General features: G+C 40.8%; 1 protein-coding gene and 1 pseudogene across 7 annotated transcripts; one reads left to right on the top strand and one right to left on the bottom strand.

The window, feature by feature from the left end:
- Positions 1 to 5,839: 5,839 nt before the first annotated feature.
- On the bottom strand, positions 5,840 to 13,816 carry LOC125532660 (F-box/LRR-repeat protein 14-like; annotated as a pseudogene). Its single transcript, XR_015611317.1, has 4 exons — positions 13,693 to 13,816; positions 10,831 to 10,916; positions 10,677 to 10,770; positions 5,840 to 9,894 (listed from the first exon to the last, which is right to left on the bottom strand). The product of XR_015611317.1 is annotated as an F-box/LRR-repeat protein 14-like (transcript).
- Positions 13,817 to 17,070: 3,254 nt separating this feature from the next.
- LOC125544904 (uncharacterized) lies at positions 17,071 to 21,838 on the top strand. Of its 6 annotated transcripts, none has more exons than XR_015617941.1 (9): positions 17,080 to 17,756; positions 17,837 to 17,903; positions 19,213 to 19,348; positions 19,431 to 19,462; positions 19,918 to 20,029; positions 20,426 to 20,680; positions 20,875 to 20,947; positions 21,476 to 21,584; positions 21,692 to 21,838. XR_015617941.1 is itself a non-coding variant. In XM_087545935.1 (9 exons), exons 1-5 carry the CDS (start codon positions 17,687 to 17,689, stop codon positions 19,920 to 19,922), a joined length of 306 nt encoding a protein of 101 aa, XP_087402061.1. In that variant the 5' UTR covers positions 17,084 to 17,686; the 3' UTR covers positions 19,923 to 20,029; positions 20,426 to 20,680; positions 20,875 to 20,947; positions 21,476 to 21,584; positions 21,692 to 21,838. The 6 variants fall into 6 exon arrangements, 5 of the variants coding, with proteins under 5 accessions (XP_087402048.1, XP_087402055.1, XP_087402059.1 ...); XM_087545935.1 differs by having other exon boundaries at positions 17,084 to 17,752; XM_087545922.1 differs by having other exon boundaries at positions 17,071 to 17,752; positions 19,213 to 19,462.
- The last annotated feature ends 1,739 nt before the right edge of the window (positions 21,839 to 23,577 follow it).

The following is a 23,577-nucleotide window of genomic DNA, read 5'->3' as shown; positions in this document are numbered from 1 at the left end:
AAAAAGAGTGGGTGTGGTATCATATCATGATACTGTACTATATTAAATGGTGTACTACTTTGTGTCATGCATGGCAATTAATAAAGCTACCTAAGATACTAACTTATACTATGCATTACGGAGGTAGTATCATGATACTAGTATATGATACTCCCCATTACAACCAGCCTTATCTTACCACATGCACCTCTTTCCTTATTAAATACTTGCCATATAAGTAAAATTGTCTTGAAATGTGTTAAGTTACTACCTAAGTTACCCCGACTATGGCTAGCTTAAGAAAAAGTGACTATGACTATATTTAACGTGCTCATCAATCAAACTGGACATATTTTTTCCTAAAAAAGAGCATAGTAAAATAGGTGAAGGCACGATAAGTAACAATGCCTTCGGTTGCAACGCACGGGCATTTATGTTAGTGAAGTAAAAAAAATTATAAGGGGTGCTAGTCTGCTAGATAGGCTAGAAAGTAGAAACGCCTGCTACACTGGTCGGTTTATCTAGCAGTACAGGTATTCCAGTTTCTGAATTTTATGTTGTACCTCTGCAAGGAATGGCCGTGAATATCGCATTATTTTGGTGCCTTGTTCAGAGGATGGCCTTGCCGTTTTAGCCACTGATCGAGCAATTGCCAATTGGTATACTTGCAACTACTGCATCATGCATGACCATGAGTTAATTATGCAGACACTAGAAGAAAGCAATCCATTAAAAAAAGAGATTCTACTGCTTGTTTACCTTATGTAACTTATTTATACTCTCTTCGTTTCTTTTTAATCTGCATATAAGATTTGGTTAAAGTCAAACTTTGTAAACTTTGACCAACTTTGTTTGAAAAAATATCAACATCTACGATACTAAAACTATATGGTATGAAAATTAATTTCATGATGCATCTAACAATATTGATTTCATATTGTGAATCTTGATATTTTTTTGTATAAACTTAGTCAAAGTTGACAAAGTTTGATTTTGACCAAATCTTATATGCAGACTAAAAAGAAACGGAGGGAGTATGATGCACAACAACACAAGAGGAATGAAGTAGCGATAGAGTATCTGGTAATGGGACGGGGTTTGCCTGGATCTGCAGATCCCGCTTCATGGACATGGTGAGGTCCATTGTGCGGCGACGACGATATTCCCGAGTCTCGTGCAGTTCCTCCTCCTCCACGGCGGCCTCGCGCCTCCCCTCGCCTCCCCCGCACGGCCGGGATCTTCCCTTTTCGTTCTCCTTCTCATCCGGTCAGTGCCGTGCCACCGGATTGAGCATCGATTCCGGCGACTCACTTTCTCGCGCATCCATCCTCATGAATTAATCTTTCCTTTTTCCTTTTCCAGTCAACTACAATACCCCTTGGGGGCACATCTTTTTGCCTCGTTCCTTCCTTACCACGCGGCCACGCCGGCGACGAGAGAACCGGCGTCGGCCTACAATGGCGCTGCTGCTGCGCCAGCGCTTCGTTTGCACCTCACTACCGGCCAAGGGAGACCATCATGCTCCATGGGTCCGCCATCCCTCGCCTCCTCTCATCTTCTCGCCGTCGCCCAAGTCTTAAGTCGTACGCGGATGGATGACCCTTTCTGGTATATATAGAGATGGTCTTAGAAGAAAGCATGGTGGAGATAAGAACAAGGAGGCCGCGGTGCTGCTGATCGGTGAGGTGGCGCAAGATTGGATGTCCTGTGGGCATCCCTAGGGCACTTAATGATACGATGATGACGATCCGCTTTGTTGCGTTTTCAGGAAAGGCAATTATTACGCGGCTAGAGGACCCATGCATGCGGATGAGTAAGCTGGCACGTGACAGATGAATGGATGGAGGGAAAGCTTTGTATTTGAAAATGAAGCTTTGTTCCAAATGATAATTATCAAGAAACAGAACTAGTAAAATATGTCGATTTAGAGGGCAATACTAAAACATTTAGAGGACAGTACTAAAACAGACATTACAGATCTAAGAAACCTGATCCTCAAAAAGAAAAGATCTAAGAAACCAGAAAAGAGCCGGTCTAACTAAACTGTAGCACCTCAAACACATCTCGTGTAGTTGAGAGCCTCCAAGTGCATGCATATGGCTGCCATGCCATGTCCAACCAAAATGTAAACATTCAAAGGGTCCTAAGTCCACATTTTTGGAATATTCAGACCAACATTCTCATGCCACTCACTTGTCATCTTGTTTGATCTCTCTCGTTGCTGCTCTGTCATTTCATTTTCCTTCAAATTGTAATAAAAAAGAAAGGCACTAGAGCCTATATTCATTTCCAATCAAATACAAGCATTGCGCACTACAATTATCAGTAACTATGAAACATGAGTTTCTGTTTACAAATCATGGTCAATCCAATGTATGTCGAGGCACGTCATTTTAGATACAAATGGGGCCTGTAGATAAACCTAGATTACATCTCCTCACAACTGACACTGATCTAGACTGATTCTAGTGGTGCATACAAGTAGACACCAGCTACATGCATGTTGATTCTGAAATTCATGAGCGACAAAACATTATGCACATTCAGTTTGAAATGTTGCTCATCCTGATTGAACAACTTGAAGGCACATTTGATAAATTTGCAGTGGCAAGTTTCAATCCCTCAGGAGTTTATTGCTTTAAGTAGTGACTGGGAACAACATGAACAAGATGACAGACATCAATATTCAACACTTGAGCTCACTTCCACAGCTACCATCCAACAAAGCCATGAAACCAAGAAACCAAAGCCATTTTATCTTGTGTACAAGAACAACTATCACCAGCCATTTCATTTAGTACACGTCCACAGCTACCAGCCAACAAAGAAAAACACAAGTCCGCCTCATCTTGCCTTTTTACACAATAATGCTTCCACCTCTCAGCACTTCGACACCTTGCAACTTTTGGGGGTAACGACGTCGACATCATCAATCTCTCGCTGCCGTGCATTTGCATCTGAAGCGCAACACATGCAACAAGTCAAGCAAAGTTTAACACATGACAAATCCTGGACTTCAGATAGGAAATGCGTAAGACACCAGACAGGTAAATAGTGAGTTCTTGTTTTACTCTATTGATCAATCTAGAGAGAATTTACAAGTGACAGCCATATATGCAAATTCACAGCAATACCAGACGGGTCAATACAGCCAACTAGGACCGGAAATCAAAGTCCAAAATTTCTCCATTAATTAGATGCCACAAGGGGCGGACTACTATGCCAAGCAACATTAATTCTGCTGGCAATTTCGACTTTGGAAAACAACAAAAGTTATCAACACAATAGCTAATGAACAAGCAAGAAATAAAGCACCAGCCACCTAGATTACATTCGGTAAATGGATTTTTGTTTCAGTTTGGGTGGACCAGACAAAGACAAAATGGACCTCACTATGCTAGTTTGGTTTCATAACCAGAAAAGAAATACAATCATATATGAGCATAGATACCGTATTTTAGCTCATAGTACTTTGGTTCAGAAATGAACTTCATAACACAAGAATTATATTGTATATCCACTAAAAAAATATAAACAAAAATTGGAGGAAGAACTTCATAGTCGAGAAGAGCAGAGCCAAGACCTTATGTGGGGAGTCGAGGTCAAGGTCCCCGGACTCGACGATTACCTCGTCGTGCTCGTTGGCTTGGGCTTGGGGTCCCGGTCATCCTCCTCGTCCATGGAGCATGGCTCCAGCTGCCCAAAATCTGCAATCAAGTGGGAAAAAGAAAGAAAGAAAATCACATGAAGATTATAAGCAACAAAACAAGAACAGCCTAATTTTTCCCTGTCCACGGTGTTCCACAGAATTTACCAAGCCAAATGTAACATGAAAAGATGCCGGGTAATTAACTTGGCAAGAGCAGAGGCTTGTTTATCTTTCTAGAACAAAGCCAGAGGAAAATTCACTGGTTTAGTAACTAGGTAACATACAACCACTAGAGTATTATTTACCAAGCCAAGTGAGTCCAGCAAAGCCACCTAAGTAGCCATGGCAGGAATAACCAAGAGTTATATGGCGTATACATACTCTTGTTGCTGACAGCAACAAGCTTTTGATGGATGTTCGTGTTTGCATCATCAGCTCCACACAGACCATCGAACCCTGGAATTTCATCCGAGCCAAAAATAAAATCCTACATGCAAACCTACTGGAAGCAATTCTGAACCCAACTCAAACTCATGGCAGACTTTAAAGTTTCAAAGCTGCAAAAAGACAAGTAAAGCGGAGAAAAAGAAATGGATAGCTTAAACAGGCATGTAGTAGCACAAACGAGCTTAGGAAGGTACAAATTTGTGAATAAAAATTTGGGTTCTGCACCTAGCACCAACTGCAAAAGGAAGTAGTTCAAAATGCTAACCCAAGACATATTAACCAATGTCAAATATTCAGTCGCATAGATAGAAATAAAACATTGAACTAAACAGAGGAAAGCAATATTGTTTCAAACATAAAAAATTCTAATACTGAAATTCTTTCCCTTGTGTGGTATACAACTAGTACCATGTGGTTTTAGGAAAAGCAAATTTGTATTACGTATAACAACCACAAAAAAATTGCAGTCTTGCACTGGAAGCTATGCAATTGCTAGCGCTAGACATGGGACATGATTGGGCATGGCGTACCGTTAGTGCTGCTGCTAGAGTTAGGGTCGGGCTTGAATACATAATCAGGAATATACTAGACAGAGCAGAAGAAAAAATTGTGCGGATAATCAGACAAGAGCTCATCTCATCTTTTCAAATCTTATACTAGACACACAAATTGGTGTATTAAGAAACATCTCCAGGTAATTGATGAGAGGGACATGCAGAACATGCAAGAGTGAGAGAGATAGAGCAGAGAGGAAATGATACCTTGACGAGCTACATGGTGTCGGAACTTGGGTCGAAGCAGCAGCCGGAGAGCGTCGTACAGGGCAGAGGCACCACAAGGAGCAGCTTCCCGGGAAGGGGCACACGGAGCAGTGTCCCTGGAAGAGGCACACAGAGCAGCGTCCCAGGAAGAGGCACACGGCTGTCTGTTGAAACAAAAAAAACGCACTAGTAACGTGTGATAAATTTTCAGAACCAATGACTCTGCTTAGATCTATTAAATCATCGCTATTGAAGATAACCTACTTACAAGAGGGTCTGTGTGACACTGCTTATTCTGTTTAATGATATAAATGAAATTTTTGAGATATGCTAATACATTCAATTATAAAAACGACAACAAGCCAAAGAACTCAAGATTCAGGTTTGCAAATCCATATGTAACATACTATGCACCTAAAATTTGATTCGACATGCACCTCTTGGCACGTGAATAAAGGTTTATCTTGTATGCTCTTCAGGTCCGTGCATGACAATCAGTTTGTCTAAATTAAATCTGCTTCTGTTTCTGCAAAAATCAAAGAAACCTAAAGTTCTTATGACAATATAGAATAGAAGTGCTTGCTTCTTGGATCATTCCTCTATTTCTTTTCTCATGCCTGCGGAAAAAATGACACAGTAATTATTCCAAGAAACTGACGGCAGGGATAGAATTCCTGAAAATATTCCAGATCCCCTTCATCTACACCTTATGCACCTTATACACTCGAGTTAACATTGCAATAGAGTTTTTATCAGATGGTATGGCCTGTGATAGGTTTGACAGTACTTCTTGCTCATTTGATCGTGTAACTTGTAACTACTTCAGTTATGGCAATTCCATAAAGAATGGAAGCAACCTGTCTTAAGCTATTCTCCACAGTACCAATGTTTTCCTTTTCGCTTTTCAGCTGGTACGTAGAACAAAAGATTTAGCACAAGGAGTCGGGACACAACTATAAATTGTGGAAAAATTCCGTGCTGGAAGTCTATCCACCGGCGGCGGTAAAAATAAAGGCTTGTGTTGGATTTTGGTTAATACAAATCCTAGACACCAAGTCTTGTTGGAAGTCATGTGTCCGACGGAATATGAGGCAGTTGCTGCAACTTGTGGAATTCAAAGCCTGTACAGCCAAGCAGCATCTTGACCACACAAATTGAAGCAAAAATCCAAGCTCGAGTGGGTTACTGGCGCTTTCTGTATGTTTGCCTGCCGGCATATGTGTTGATTGCAGTGTAGCATCCGACACGCCAATACTCCCAGGTATGCCCTTTTGTAATCTATGAGTAATCTAAAGGGTGTATTACTATTGCTTCCTTACTTCAGAGAATAATCAGAAGAACTCAACTATTACTATGGCTTTTCTTTTTGACATGCTCAACATTGTCTGCACGGGAGCTGCATTCCCGGCACTGCAGCAATCTTGTCCTTCGTCCGGGTGCTTCGGCTGGGAGCAGCAGTGCCTCAGTCCTCAACATCGTCTGAACGTACTCTTAAAATCAAGGTCCCTGCGAATGAGGCTTGTGGTGAAGAAGACTGTCGGTTGCTCCAAGATTCGTGCAAGACATGTATCTGCATAATTCGAGTCCTTCACCATCAGTATTTCTTGTTTATTTGGTCATGTAACTTGTATGGCAATTCCGCTAAAGAAATTGAAGCAGCTTGTCTTTAGCTGTTCTCTACAGTACTAATGTTTCCCTTATTGGCTTTTCGGAACCATGACTTGTGGTGCAACGCAACGATTAAACGTGGAATTCTACCGATGGTAAAACAAAAGTTTCAGTGTCTTAAGCTGCTACTGGATGACTATCCTTCAGTGTTGCCATCTCTGCCTGCTGGAAGTTCCAAGCTCTTTGTTGGGACGCTGGCACATCCCTTTGGCAACTGCTGCTGGGCGCCGGTTTTCCTTGTTCAGTGTCTGCCATCTCTTCCTCTATTTTCTCTCCTCATTCCTATGGAAAAATGACACAGGACTTATTCTTAGAAAGCAATACCCACGGCGTACGCCTGCTCATATATTTCCCAATTCTCCTCCATCAACAACTCATGCACTGAACGACTTGAGTTAACAATGCAGTAGAGTTTTTCTTTGATGGTATCCTTCCTTGTTTATTTGATCATGTAAAACTGCTTCATTATATATGTCTTAAGCTATTCTCTAAAAGGTTTCCCTTTTCTCTTCTCAGCTGGTACATAGACCAAGTATAGATAAGGACTCATGACAGGTGGCGCAATGCAATGCAACTTACTAGCCAAGTATAGATAAGGACTCAAAGCCTGTGCAGCCAAGCAGCATCTTGACCACACAAAGTGAAGAAAATACAAACTCAAGTGGGTTACTGGCGCTTTTTGTACGTCTACCAGCCCGACTATGTGTTGGTTGCCGTGTAACATCTGACACACCAAAATTTTCTTCTTCAGTGTCGCCATCTATTCCTGTTTTCTCCTGTGGAAAAAATGACAGATTAATTTACTCCTTGAATTTTTTCCTAGACAGTGATGCAAACTCTGTAGCTCATGGGCTTTTGTAACAATGTAATTTGTGTGTTTGGCTGCATCTTGTGAAATTCAAGGCATCTAGAAGCAAGCAGCATCTTGGCCACACCCCACACAAGCTGAAGAAAAATTGCAACCTCCTGTACATCTGCCAGATTGCTAATGTAAATAAATAAACTAGTCTTCCTTTTTTAGCAAGGGAAAGGCGCATGTTTCATTTTAGCTCAAGTATAAAAACACAAATTAAATAGCCAGCAAAGCAAAGTTGGCATCTTGATGAGCTACAAATACAAGGCAAATGCTGTTCCTACTAGCTGAACTGATGCAACGAGTTGTCAACATATATACTCTTGATAGGTAAAAAGAGATGCGACCCCCTAAAAAAGTTAAGAAATGTTTTTGAGTGTTGGATGTCCAGAGCAAAGACATGATGTGATGGATATGTTATATGCTTTCAGTAGTCACTCAAGTTTCAGTTGTTCCTCAACTTCAGGTCATTTTGGAATCTAAACATCCACAATTATGCTACTACCTCTGTACACTAATACAAGACGTTTTTGCAGTTCAATTTGAACTTCAAAAACGTCTTACATTAGTTTACAGAGGGAGTAGTAACTAGCACTATTCTTTTGAGAAGCAATCAAAGACACCCTCCAATGGAGTCAATATCAACAAAACAAGCATCAAAACTTGACTTATTACTACATTCATCCATACTAAAATTGGCACATGAACATAGCAGGCAGATATATGTCTTCTAAATCACTTACGCAATGAGAAAAGGGTTTATGACATTTGCTTAAATAATATAAATAACACCAAAAGGTCATATGGTGCCTCCACAGCAGAAACAGGGAATCTTGTGGCCTACTTATGCCGGTTTCGCTACAGAGGGTAGAAATTAAGCAACCAGAATTACGGTTGATAATAATACACAAGTGGTGCCTACTATTAAAGTTTCATTAATTAGTTGTCATCTGGAATTCATCATTATAGACTGTCATAAAGGAAAATCATTGCCGTAAAGGTAGAGGGCAACAAAAAGTTCAGAGAGGTGAATCTGGGTCGGATGATCCACACTGAACAACTTAATGGATTTAGCAGCAAATTCATACTGGAAATTTTGGAGACCACTTCATCAATAGGCGCCAAGACCAATTTTCTTCATAAAGAAATCTGAATAGTCACTGTAGTGAACTGACTTGGCAACACCCTGCACAGCTTGCAGAGATACCTCACCACAATACTCAACAACCAAAGACTCTAACTTATGTGCACGTCCCAGTTCAGCCACTCCCACATCAGTAACGTTATGACACAACCGAAGTGTGAGATTACTCAAGCATGGGGTGTGCGCAATGAAGCACATCCCAGCATCAGTTACTGCATGACACAATATAAGCTCGAGTGTCTCCAGATGTGGTGAGGATGAGAGGGCCTTCATCCCCTCGTCATCAATGAAGTTGGTGGTGTTTAGCACGAGAACACGAATCGGGCAGGACTGAATGAGCACCAGAAAACCCTCTTGTGTGAATCCTATTTCTGATGGCCAGTCACGGGAACATCCTATAAAGCTGAGGTCTACCATCTGAAGCATACGACAGTTTCGGGCTAGAGCGTAAAGTCTGTTATCAGTAAATGACGTCCTCGTCTCACAATAGCTGACATCACTAGAGTAGTGCTGCAGGTTGAGCCAAAGTGAGATGCTTTTAAGGTTGCTGCAGCTCCGAGATAATGCAATAATGTCATTGTCATTTAGGGCATGAACATACTCAAGGCAAGACGAAGACCTACTTCTGGCCAAGTTTTAATATGAGCCAACCTTAAATCCTTCAAACTCTCACAGCAGAAACCATATCTATCCGTACTGTGAGCATGGTACGAGGAGTCATAGACCACATCACCTGGAAGACGATCACATCTTTCTCTTTTACTCTCAAACTCAAACTTCTGGAGCTTCATCCATCCGGAACCAAACTTTAGGAAGTCATGATGATTGATTCCTTGGCAATTCTTCACTACAAGCTCTTCCAACGATCCATCCCTACCAAGGTATTCCAGCCACTCTACAGTGTTGATTTTCTCGCAATCAATAAGGTGGAGAGCAGATAGACTTCCGCAACCAACTGCAACCGAGAAAAGCCCAACTGACGTTATTTTTGGTGCGGAGTTGAACCTGAGAGACACCAGTGTCTTGCAATAAGCTAAACAAGCAAGCCCAGAGTCATCGATGCATGAGCAGAAGCTTAAGGTTAGGTCAATCAGTGAGGAACAGTGAGATGAAAACACAGAAAGGCCTTTGTTGTCCAACTGCTTTCCATGTCCAGGTATCCAACCAGAGTAATCGATTTCCACTTTCCGCAGATTTGGGAAGCGGGCGCACAATGATGTCAGTGCTTCTGTAGCAGTGCAAAGATGGGAACCAACACGGATAGCACCCCTCTGATTCCCCTCTACCTTATATAGCTGCTTTGACACAAGGGAAAGAGAATTCAGATCACTTGTCGTGGTGATCCTCTTGAGAATCTCTGTCGTAGGTCCTCCATCGAACAAATTCAATTCAGCTGTAGCAATCAGGTAATATATATCAAGGTTCAGAAAACAACCAAAAGAGCTGGACTCAAACTTACGATATATTGCATGAATGTGAAGACAGATGGAGATATATATTACGAAGAATATACTACTGATGAACTTTGAGCATTTTTCTGTATCCATCCAAAACTTGTGTTTCCTTCACAAGCATGGAGATTTATTGAAGTAGCTAGCACCTTGTCTGTCTCTAGATTGTTAGAAAGAAAAAACTGTGGTCCAGGGCACATAATTAAATTAAACTATCTACCACCATAATTAACTAATTAAGTAGCAAGCAGAGCCTGAATAATGAACTAGCTAAGAGAATACAAAGAAACGAGCTAGGATTGACGCAAACATTTCTGCAAGCAGAATCACTACTAATCGCTGGATCTGAACATGAAAATCAGAGCTTATATACGTATAATTGTTGGTACTTGTGGCTCTTGGTTGGGCAACAAAGAAAGTAAGGAAATCAAACATTTTGCCACAGCTGATGAGTTGAGTTCACAGGGCCAATTTGTTCAACTAGAAATACTACTAGTATTTTCTGCAACCCTAGGCAAAAAACATACTTTCTACTAGGTTTGGTTTACAACATTAACTAACTTTAAGGGTGAGGGTGATACTACCGGTTTGGTTTCCCCTATCAATCAAGAAAGCGAATCAAAAAAATACGTCTACATGTCGAATCGAATAGGGGAACCAACGAACGAAGAGGGAGGGGTCTCTCAGGAGGAGAGGAGAGAGGAGAAGCGAAAAACGGCGTTACCTTCCTTGAGCACGACCGGCCGGGAGACAGTACCGCCGCCGGGAGACCTCGCTCGGAGATGGCGGAGGAGAGGAGAGCAGAGTGTAAACCCTAGCTAGTCTGGCGAGCGGGGGGAGGGCCTACTGTGAGCTTTCTGCAGCGGCGCCTCGCTCACATGGGCTTCCCACACCCGGAATGGCCGCGGGCCGACGCGCGCTATTTTCGGCCTTCTAACCTTTTTTTGGCAAAACATAGAATAATCTAAAAGTAGGAAATGAGATAAATATGAAATGCTCATAAAATATTTTAAATAAATAATTAAAATTTCAAGGCACTCTAAAATATTTCCATTTCCACGAAAAGAAATTTTCGTCTACTTATTAAAGGGTCTACCAGCTTTTAAAAATGTTCCTGCATGCGAAAAGAAATGTCCACATGTATCAAAATAAATCTTTTCATTTATGGGAAAATGTACATGTATTTTCATAAATGCTCTCGTATGTAAATATAAATGTCCATGCACATCTATAAGAGTATTTCGGAAGGATTCTTACATGTGAAGGAAATGTTCATGTATCTTAAAGAGATGTTCATGTTTTGGCACATGTTCAAAAAGAAGTACTCATGTATCTCATGCAAATACTCATTATTTACCTAGGAAAATAATAACAAGAAAACTAAACATAATATATAAAGGATGAGAAACAAAATTTCAGATGATTAAAAGAGAATGGGAATATAGAAATAAAAATAATAAAAGAACAAAGAAAAAAATAAGACGGTCATTGTTATTGCACCATGACCCGTGCGTTGCTGAAATGACCCATTTATCGCATAGAGAAGGAAAATAGGTGTTATGAAACAATTAAGGATTTGGTTTCACTAGTGCAGAAATGCCTGCTAGTGGTGTTCGTAAAACATAGTTAGTGGCGTTGCGGGCCTACGCCGCTAGTATTATGCCAGTGATAAGGTTTACAGGATTAGAACCAATTTGAGAAGTTTGTAAATTGCTACACTAGAACGCTACCCTCCCTGACGTTGAGAAATGCGTGGACAAAAGTGGGCTGCTCCTGAACTTCTGTCGGGCTAGTGGGCTGCTCCTGAACTATAGGGTAGTATTTCTGTCACATATGCATTAGACACATATATACAGTTTTTGTTGCAAAAAATATTTGGGTGTACATCTGTACACCCATACCCCTTAGTGGATCCGCCCCTGATCGCTTCGGTCTTATATGACTTTGCTTTGCCTGCGTGATCATGTGTGTGTTGTGTTGGTTGTGTGCATCATAGTTATATAGAGATCGGGTGTGTACTCATTATGATTGTATCATGCTACACTATGAGTCAGTAAAAAGCACTCTTTATCGAAAAAATGATGCCTAGGTTCTGAATATTTTACATGTAGCATATACCATCTTCCTAGATTTCTTTGATCAATGTCGATAGAGTGTATAGTCATTTCTGGTAATCAGAATTTAGAGCAGTTGCCATCTAAATTAATTAAGCCTGCATAGAGTACTTGAGTTCTACTCCCTCCGTTCCTAAATATTTGTCTTTTTAGAGATTTCAAATGGTCACCACATACAGATGTATATAGACATATTTTAGAGTGTAGATTCATTCATTTTGCTCCGTATGTAGTCATCATTTGAAACCTCTAAAAAGATAAATATTTAGGAACGGAGGGAGTACAAGATATGATTTACAGGATTTCAAATTTGTACATCAACAAGGCTCTAGATTAGTGACATTTTTATATATTAAAAAGAAGTATGAAATTTCCGTGCAGCTGTAACTATATAGATACCTACATATCCTAGGTTTGTTTCACACTTCAGATTATGTTTGTTACATATCCAAATTAGTTGCTGCTCTTGCAGGTACAAATCAAGTCTCCACCTATGTACGCACGTATGCCATTATTGTTGATATTCCATTTTTTTTCTGGCTAATCCATGTAAAAATATATTGTGTGTATAGACAAAGAAATCACGTGTGCTTCTGAGGGGAGTATTCAATAGGTCGAGGTGGTGCATGTTTTCTCTATAAGAATGCAGACTGAGTGTTTGTAGGACACCCCGCAAAAAAAGAGTGGTTGTAGGACACAACCTCACTTAACTTCCACGTCAGAAAAAAATGAATGATATAATTTTAGTTTCTTTTAGGAGAATACAATTTTTAAATTGAGGGACGGATTTTGTTGGCGACTTCTTCATTTGCATTCAAGCCACTTAACCATCACTCCTTTTGTGGTATGTCGTTTCTGTTAAATATACTCCATTTTTTTGAGGGATAATATACCCCTTCATTTGTTGTAGATATAACGTGGAGGGTATTACTTCCGTTGTGCATCGTGCCCCAATTGTGGTTTATAATTATCTTCTGCTCCCTTTGTTCGCAAATATAAGATATTTTGAATATTTCAATATGAACTACATACACATTGAAATAAGTGAGCAAACACACCAAAAAGTCTCTGACTTGAAAAAAAGCTAGAACATCTTATATTTGTGAATGGAGGGAGTAATATTTTTGAAACATTCACCCACCAAAAAAATATATTTTTGGAACATTAAAATGCATTCCATTTATCATTAAAAACTAAGGGCTGATGTATTGAGTTCTTATAAGTTTGAACATATACTAAATATATTGCTCTAAAGTTCCAACTATGTGTTTCCACGTTTACTTCTTTTCTGGAAAAGGAGATTAAAACCCCCGGCCTCTGCATCAATCGGTGTATACAGCCCGCACGGGTTGATGACTAGTTGGTGCCTTAATCAGTTTGGTCCTCTTCCGTAGATGAAAGAAATAACTAACTTTATTTTTGTCTCCTTTAGTGGCAGTCTTTTTTTTTGTTGAGAAAAGACTGTAGTGGCACTTGAGCGCGTGGTTGTGCCTATTTATAAGCACTCGACCTCGCTTACAACTTGTCTTCAACTTGCACAGACAGCCAACGAAGCCCAAAGCCCACTCTTGCTTTCGACTCCAACTCGATGGCGCGCTCTCTTCGCTTCCTCCCACTCGCAACAACGTTGTTGCTTCTCCTCCTGCCCGCAGCCCATGCCCAAGGTGGAGATCTGGGCGAAGCTAGGGCCGGCGAAGGCGCCGCATAGCTGCCCGGCCACCAAGCCCGGTATATGGGCTCTCGTGCTCATCCTGGGGATCGTGGCGGCATTGCAAATTGTCCACACCAGGGGAGCCAAGCCCCCCCCCCCCCCCCCCCCCCCCAACAATTTCCATTATGCAGGGGCGGACCCAAGAAAAAAGTTGAGACGGGCAACAAAGTAGGGGCAGACCCCCTATATCAATTCCACTAAATCAATCATTATTATAAGGGACAACTTTTGTACGAAAATTGAACTATTATATGCTTATTTTTGCATATTATATATAAAAAAGTGTTGTGTGCAAATTTTCTTTTCAAATTTCTACTTTCCTTTTTCTTAGAGGCTATTAACAATGAAACTACTTTATTAGTATTCTTAGAAAACTTCATTATTTTTATTTTTAAGTTTCTATTTCATTTTCGTTGTATAGAAAACTACACATATTATAGGTATGCCTATGCCTTTGTACAGGGCCGTCTCTAGGAATTCGGGGCCCCTGTGCGAAATGCAAAATGGGCCCCTAAATTTAGAAAAGACTGTGTAACTAAAACCTAATACAGCTAAACGTACTCTCAGATAATTGCATAATTTCAAATGAGTGTTATCACATATACTATTTAGAATATATTAGAAACTAATGCTGAAAGAGTGATGGTACTACTAAAGCAATAAACTGACCTCGTCTTCTTACAAAAATGAGTATCCATCTTGTGTTTCTTGAAATGAAGATTTCACTTATATCTTCGTAATAATTTTCTTCAAGGTATCATTCCCCACTGTTATTGTCATCAACAAATTCGGTCTTTCTTGAAATGAAATATGCAAGTATAGCTAGCTATCACACAAGTATGAAGAATTAGCACTAGCACTAAAAAATGGATTACGGACAGTGTATGACATTGATCGTATTAATTTGATTAGAACCAAGTACAAGCCTAACTGAGTAGTACTGCTATACTAGTAGGGATTGCGTTCGATTTGGCATGAAAATATAGAAAGAATCAGAGAAAGATTGTATATAAAAATTGACCTAATGCAGTGTTCATCACCCATCGAATTTGATTAAAAACTTATGATTTACGGCTTACTTGGGATATATTTGGGGATGATTGGACGAGGTGTTGTAGTAGCAAAGCCGGCGGCGACGGCCAGATGCATGGTGGACTCAGGTGTGTTTGGTAGCATGTATGAACCTAGCCTAATTTTTCTCTTCTGATACATGCTGAGTGTAGACATACTGAGTCCATGCATTTGCTGTTGTTTGGCAGCGGTATATATGCCGAGACATGCTGAGCTAAGAGTTTGTTTGGCAACCTGTATGTATGTAGACATGCTAAAATTTTTGAATTCCGAATAATTTTTTTGAATGATGAACAAAATTGAAAAAATGTGAACAACAAATTAATCATATTTTTAAATTCTAATCTTTTATTGAAAATTTAAAATTCCAAAGTTTTTCTAAATTTTAAATAAATTTCAAAATTCTGAACTTTTTCGAAAATTTTAAAAAATGAATTTTTATTTTTCTAAAAAAATTAAACAAAATTTGAAATATGAACATTTTTTGAAAAATTATTTTTTTGAAATTATAAACATTTTTTGCAAATTTAAACAAAATCTGGAATTCTAAACATTTTTGAAAATTGAAACAAAATTTGAATCTCTGAACATTTTTTTTAAATTTAAACAAAAATTAAAATTATGAATTGTTTTTTGAAAAATTAAACAATTTTGGAATTCTGAACATTTTCAAAAAATTTAAAAAATGAAATTATGTTTTTTTTCAAGAATATAAAAAAATTCTGAAATTCTGAACATTTTTGAAAATTTAAATATATTTGGACGTGGTCTGGTGGGTGGGGATAAGGGTCGGGGCCAGCATGGTTGCCTCCATGCACCCTTTGGGTGCATGAGATGGGCATGGCTGAGGGCCCTTTTTTGCATGAGTTGGACATAGCCCAGGTGAGCTAATACACCCTACCAAACAAGCAAAAGTGGGGCGGATTGGGAACTTTTGCCTCCATGCACCCTCCATACACCCTACTAAACACACCCGAAGGCGACTGCGATCGATCTCGTCGTCGAATTAGCCGGCAGCACCTTGCTATCCCCACTGGGAATCGTGGAGACACGAGCGCCTGGTTTCGTGAGTAGGCCTGACTTGTGTTTCTTTATCTGAATTTCTACAAACAGGCCCAAAGCCCTAAACAGACTGGGGCATGGGTACTGGGCTAACTCGGCCCCTACTACTTTTTTATCCGAATGACCGGTAATTTTCGTTCGATCGTGAACCACGCAGCTGCAACACGCCCAGCAACGATGATGAATCGGAACAATTTTACCGATTTTCTCTCCGTTTAGCGCCCCCCGATTTTGGGGGCCCTGTGCCATCGCACAACTCGCACACCCTTGTCAACGGGCCTGCCTTTGTACATCATCCCACGCGAAGCTTAATTGAACTCTAACTTCGGATATATAGCCAAACCTCATACCATAATAAAGTTTCATTGGACCGATTAATCAAAACTAACACAAAGAAGATATATCTATGAGTTCCCAACACACCTGTGTGTAGCTTTCAGATTCTGTTCAACAAAATATACTACTATAGCTAGTTAACTTGTGCTCTGAGCCAAGGAAAACATATGAAGCATGCACGTAATCATAAGAACTCAAGATGGTCGCCGCCGGCTAGTACATATGTGATGTCGACCCAATCTAGATGTCAAGTGATTTCGTACGGATAGGTTTGGTCTTGTGCTTGTATGTGTGTAAGTAGTGAAGTACACACCCTACCCCTTTGTAATTTGCATAACCATGAGAGATCAATAAAAAAAACATGGTATGATACGTACCGGTTGCCACCAATCAAGCCATGCATCGGTGTGTGTGTGTGTGCCTGTATTGTGAGTCAATCAACTAGATATCAGTCAGCCGTGTTGTGTTATATGCGTGCGTATTTTGATCTCGAGGGAAGAATTCATCAAGTCCAATGTGCCCGCTTGTCAAAAAAGAAGTGACCGGCCAAAATTGTAAATTCGGTCACTTGACCCCTAGCCAGCCCTGATTGAACATATAAACCCTCCTGCTAGGCTACCCGCCTAGCGAGGGCAACTGAGTGCGCTAGCGATCCAGGGCCGAACGATCTTTTTACTAGCGCTCGTTTTTGGCCGCTGGCAGCCGGTCAACCGTTGGTATTTTTCTACGTTTGTCGCTGCTTCCCGAACGGACGACGGGTGGCCCTGGTTACCTGCTGCATCGAAAGAACGATGTGGGTTTGCCTCGTTTCGGTGGGCGAAAAGAGGGAAACAAAGCGATGGAAATATCTTCCTCGTCATCCCTCTATCTCTTCCCACCCCTCTCCTCTTGGGCTCTTCCCCGTGCCGCCGCCACCACTTCCCCCATCCTCTTGGACGCCTCGTCTCTTCCACCTCCGCCTCCATCACCTCCTCCTCCCCTGCCTCCGCACCCGACCACGCGCTGTGGACGAGGAGGCAACAGCTCGGGAGGCAGGCAAGAGGAAAATGGGAGTGATCCCCTCCCGAGCCCCGCGCCTCTCCTCTTTCCCACGGCGCCGCCAGCCCCTTTCCCTCCCATCTTGAGCTGCTGCAGCTCCTCCCTCAACCCGCGGCGCGCCTTCTTCTTCGACCGTTGTTGCCCGCACTGCTACCGCCACGGCCTGCTACTGCTCCTCCTCCTCCAGCTCCTCGCCCCAGCGACGCTTCCTCCCCTCCTCTCATGCAAGGCGTCTTGGGGTGTGGAGGCGGCGGGGCAGCAGCCAGTCGTTGCCTTGCAGGGGCAGCAACAGGTCGGCTTTCCTGTTGTGGCGGCGACACGTCTAGAGGAACCGGTCGCCTTCTCCTGGATGAGCGCCGGAGCCGAAAAGCCGGAACTGACCATTGAGGAGCTGGGGCAGCCATGCCACATAGGAAGGTCGAGGTGGACCAGGAGAAGCTGCACGAGGCTCCATCGCCTCCTGCTCAAGTAGGTGCACACACTCTTCTCCTCTTTCTGATTTTGCCTCCTTCCAGTGCACTGCTGTTAGTGCTTCTATCATTGTTTGTGCAGATTTGGTTTCTCTATGCCTACATGGTGTTTGATGAAAATCCAAGAAGGACGGGGAGGATTGATCTATGTAAGCCATCTAATTTAATTGAGAGAAGTGCATATTACACCCCCCAACTTTAGCCCTAGTCTAATATACACCCCCCAACTCCAATACCGTCTAAAATACACCCCTCAACTCTCAAAACCGGCTAGAATTCAACCCTCCCCTCCCTGTTGACTGGTTTTGACCCAGTTTGACCGGTTTTGATTGAGTGAACAGTAAAAATAAAAATTTTAAAAACAAAAAAAATATTTTTTTTGACAAAATTCAAAAAGTTCCAAGTTTTTGCACCGCGTGAATAGTAAATTCAAAAAAAAAATCACCTTTTCAGCATGTTTGGATACCTGTGTGAATTTGAGATGTCCGTAAATTCGAAAAAAATTCAAAATTTTCAGCATGGTGAACAGTATTCGGGAAAAAATCCAAAAAAAGTCAGCACGCGCTCAAACATCATCCATGCAAAAAAACGGTTTTAAAAAAATCGATTTTACTGTTCGCCAAGCTGAAATTTTGAAAAAAAAATCGAATTTACGGACATCTCGAATTTACTCAGGTGTCCAAACATGCTGAAAAGGTAATTTTTTTTAATTTACTGTTCACACGGTGAAAAAACTTGGAACATTTTTGAATTTTTTTCAAAAAAAAATTATGGTTTTTAAAATTTTATTTTTACTGTTCACTCAGTCAAAACCGGTCAAACTGGGTCAAAACCGGTCAACAGGGAGGGGAGGGTTGAATTATGGCCAGTTTTGTGAGTTGGGGGGTGTATATTAGACGGTATTGAAGTTGGGGGGTGTATATATTAGACTAGGGCTAGAGTTGGGGGGTGTAATATGCACTTCTCTCTTTTTTCTTAGGAGTAGAGTATGACCTGCTTTCGTTTATTATAATGTAAATCGGAGGGCTGCCTCTTTTTCAATAAAACATAACTGTTGTTGAAGCGAAGAGGGTAACAGACAGCTGGGGTTTAGTTCTATATGATTCATTACTTCACTGCATGGTCTCGGTCATGAACCCGCAGTGTGTCTACCAGCAAACCATATAGAACTGTGGACGAGCTTGATTCTCATGTTTAGCTTTTAATTTACACATGACTAAACTGAAGGAATTGTGGGCGAGCAATTAATTATGTATTTGAACATGTCAAGAAATGTGCAAAGTATATGTTTATTACTTTTTTCCCTTTCCCCATTCCCTACTTTTTGATAACATTCAAAATATGTGCTATCGCTCATTGGTAATTTCCTTTTAGGTGGATAGATGATGTTGTTTTGTGTTAGTTATATTTTCCATGAGTAATCCAAGATATTTCTGAATTTATGTTGTCATTTTGCAGCTTTGCCATTCAGCTTGAAAAAGTATGTTCCGTCTAGGACAGAGAACCATGATTATCACCACTGTTGGAGGAAAAAGCTAGAGCAATTATGTTTCTACTTTCATGCATTATGGTTGTCTATTCTGGGAAGGATAGAGTAAGTTTCCCTTTTATACAAAGGCACTATTCAGGATCTTAATAAGCTCAGGATTCTCAGGCCATGGTCTTTGCTCTTTCAGGTTTACATATTTCGTATGCCTAAATAGTGAAGGTACTTTATTTTCATTTAACTGTTTCTATGCTATTCTCTCATTGTCTGTGTTGGCTAAGAAATACTAATGTAAATATTCTTCGATTTGAAAAGTTGTCATCTCTCATTTTTTTCGTTTTACCGCTTTCTTGTGCTACAGTTTGTTAGGCAAATTTAGCTTTCAATTCAACAATTTGCTTGCTTTCTAAAGCATGTACTACTGTTGAAGTTCAGTATATCAAGTAATAATAGTGTGTTAAAATGAATAATACACATTGAGCTATATATATTTGCTGCAATTCGGGGCTGCTGTTGTAATGTGGTATATCTCCTCCCTTGTAATATGTAAGGTTGTGACAGTTTAATATTCTTCCGCTTAGCAGCACCAAGTACGTGTTTGCAGCCTTTCTGTGCTACATGTGAGTTCAGTTTACTGCTAACTGCAGTTGTTTATGGATTAGTGTATTTTGTTGTAGGTTAAATGGAGTTAGTAAGACCATATTTGATGCTGATCATAAGATACTAACGGGCTCCATGTAATCCCAAGTGCATTGAACAACAATTGTCATTTTGCAAGATCTTCTAGAGGTACTTCATTTTTGCTGATGAAAATGACTACTCACAAAATTTTAATATGATAATTTTGCTGATTTGATACATTATCTTTCAAGTTAATTCAGAGATTTGATGATACAGTTTAGAGTACCAGCGGTGTTATGTTCCACAGTCCACACTCTTTCCTTGAAGCAATTTTAGAAATATTAAACTATGAGCGACCAATTTTGAATTATATGGAATGGATTCCTGAAGAAAATCTAATTATTGATGTTTTTTATGGTGGTACTATGTTGCTGGTTTGATGACTGATAAATGCTTGATGAAATGACCGAAATGTTTTTTTTTGTCGGGCGACTTAATTTATTATTGTTCTCTTTATCCCTTGAAAAGTGCTGTGTAACAATACAAATTTGCTTTCGTTCGCAGGGCTATATGTCCTATGCTCCTCTTGATGACATATATGAGGACTCGCAACCCTGAGCCTGGAAGACAACCGTTAAGGCGGTGGTCATGGGGCAACGATAGTCGATAGCTACTATCAGAACATAAACGTATGGCCCTCCTTGTTGCCATGAAGGATTATCGTCTATTGGATTTGCAGAACCAGTTAATGACAAGATGATGGTAGTGGCAATGGAGGGTCGTGGTTTCTGAATGCTGAGACTTCCAGTTTTTAGGATGGTAAACTCCAAATTTGGAAATGATATTGTCCAATGTATTCACGCAATTAGATATCATTTTAGATTATCTTCCCTTGGAACTTCTGCCATGTAAAGCATGGTTGCCTTTGATTTACCGTTGTGCTATGAACATAATGTATTGGCGTCCTCTTCTCACGAATCATGCTGACACTTAGCTTCTGTTTTCCGATGTAGGGTTATTTAGTATGAACAAATATGGCAACAGTCATTAGTCGTACTGTTTCTTGAGGTGATGCCACTGCTACAGGTATGACATTATCGTTGGACCTTCAACTATATTTATATTATGTATATGCTTCCAGAGAGTACTTGTTTCTGTACTATATACTAAATGAAAAAAAATCCTTTTATGCTAAAACATGACATGGCTAATTAGTAATTGCACTACATTCCTGATAACTTTTAAACTTTTGGAAGGCATGACAGTGTTCAACCTTGATTAGGTACGTACATAAAGTACTACCCTTTAACGATTTGAAAAGGCATGTCATGTGATACAACTCGCCTTGCTAACTGTGCTACAAAGTGTCTAAACCTTGCATTTTATATCAGGATGGTAAAATTTCAACAATACATCATCGTTCAAACTAAACTGAACTTGATAGAGTTTCACCGGATGCAAAACCACTGTTGATAATTTAGCTAATCGATCATGAAGTTGGTGGTTACTCTACACTGCAGAGTACTGTAAAATAGGAAAACACTAATAAATGTTGTAGTTGTATATTGACTATAAGTGAACCAGTTCTAATTGCTAATTAAAATACAAATGAAGGAACACTTGCGTGATACTTGAGATCAGATACTTCCCGTTTCAGCGTAAAGGTCGACAAGTGCCACCGCCACTCCCTATGTTGTTTCTATTCTAATGTGATCTACTTGAGGTGAGGTCACCCCATTATTTACAATGCGCTCAATCATCTACTACTGTTACCATGGTGTTCTTGCTGCATATGCGCTGATAGTCTTCCTACATTTTTTTGGCTTGCAGACCAGGAGACAAACGTCTTTCACTCCTATGGGGTCCAACTCCTAATGATTGATGATGTACAATGTGTCTAATTCCAGTTCAAACGTCTTTCACTTGATTGGCTTGACCTCTTATTTTATCTTGCATATTTTAGATGATATTAGTAGTCACTCGAGCATCAATTTTTTCTATGTTCACTACAAGTCCTTTTCCTTTCAAAATTAATCTTCCTTTGTGCCAAATGTTCTTTCTTACTGAACTATCACTCCAATTGTAAGTTGCCTGTTTCGCATAAAGGTTGGATATATGGTGATATGGTAAAGCCGATTTGGGAAAGCGGGTGTAGAGTGTGCGTAAATTAAGAAAACAATTTATAATCTGTGATGTGACCATTGCATTTTAATTTAGTATACCTGATCACCTCAAGTAGGGAAGTACTGAATGCACCTCTCTGGCAAGTGCATGCATCAGGGTACCATTTTTTACTCAACCGATTTAAACACAGGGCATGAGATTGCCATACACAGATTTATTGCATTGTGTGAGGGGAAGGAGAAATGTGGCAGCTCATATTTTAAAGTGATGGCCAAGCAGATAATGCAGCCATTATTTGGCCAAGTATTTTTAAGACAGGAATTGCGTGCAGTTTAATGACTGTATATGGTTGGCGAATCACTGTCAGTATACTAGATCATGGTAATGTAGGCGACTAAGACTAATATTAGTAAAGTTTAAATCGATTGCCCCTGGGACGATCTCCTTATAGTGGGCATGGTGGTTCAGTAGTGAGGGCCTGGGGCAGCTCTCTTTCACCATGTATGTTGAATGCATTTCATCTGAAGCACATAAGCGCCATCTTCCTCCACGGTGCGCCCTCCACAACAAATGATGCACATAAGCGGCATCCCTATAAAACCAGCGCCTAATCCAACGACATCATTGCTCAAGAAACACCGTACCGAACCCAGCCCACAACAACAAACAACAAATCTAATATGGGAGGAAACAATACAAACCAGACCGCACACACGGCGGAGCAGCAGGCCTAGCAGACGGATGACCAGAACAGCAGCGGTCACAGGGCGGAGCAGCATGCCTAGCAGACGGATGACCAGAACAGCAGCGGTCACAGGGCGGAGCAGCAGGCCTAGCAGACGGATGACCAGAATAGCAGCGGTCACAGGGCGGAGCAGCATGCCTAGCAGACGGATGACCAGAACAGCAGTGGTGCATATCGCGTGGATGGCGAAGAAGTGCCCAAGCAGCAGCTGCGGAAGTAGCACCGAGAGCCGGAACAATGTGACTCCAGCAGAGCAAGGATCCTCCAACCAGAGCAAGGAACCAGGCGTACCCAACATCCCCAAATCGTCAATCTCCACTGCTGGAGCTCCGCCGAGTCGCTAAGCCATTGAGAAAACAAGCTCACAAGGAAACCCATACACACACGACACGCGACTTGGACCAGCGGCCAGCTGGAGAATAAAGCTTGCCGAGAGGACGCGCGTGCACCCTGCATGCATCGATGTGTCTTCTGGGTCCTGGCAGGCACAAGGCGACAGGCACACTGCAGCGCATGGTCACGGGCGGACGTGCTTTTTCTAGATCATGGTTGTAGCGAATTTTTTATGGGGTCGTAGTATGGTTAGTAATATTTTTATGTGTTTTGTCTGCATGGTCAAAGTTATTTTTTTACTTCGACTAAATTTATCAAAAATATATTAAAATTCACACTATAAAATCAATATTATTAGATGCATCATGAAATTAATTTTAGTACTATATAGCTTTAGTAAGAGAGCGTACATCCAACAATAGATTGTAAGGAGTTGCCATGTTATTTAGAGTCAACCTAATAGCCGACATGTACAATAGTAAATTTTATTAATAGTTGGCCCATCATAAACCCT

This window comes from Triticum urartu, chromosome 1A (assembly GCF_056163025.1).
Source record: "Triticum urartu cultivar PI428250 chromosome 1A, HENAU_Tu73, whole genome shotgun sequence".
Classification (NCBI taxonomy): Eukaryota; Viridiplantae; Streptophyta; class Magnoliopsida; order Poales; family Poaceae; genus Triticum; species Triticum urartu.
This window is presented reverse-complemented; position numbering and strand designations above follow the sequence as displayed.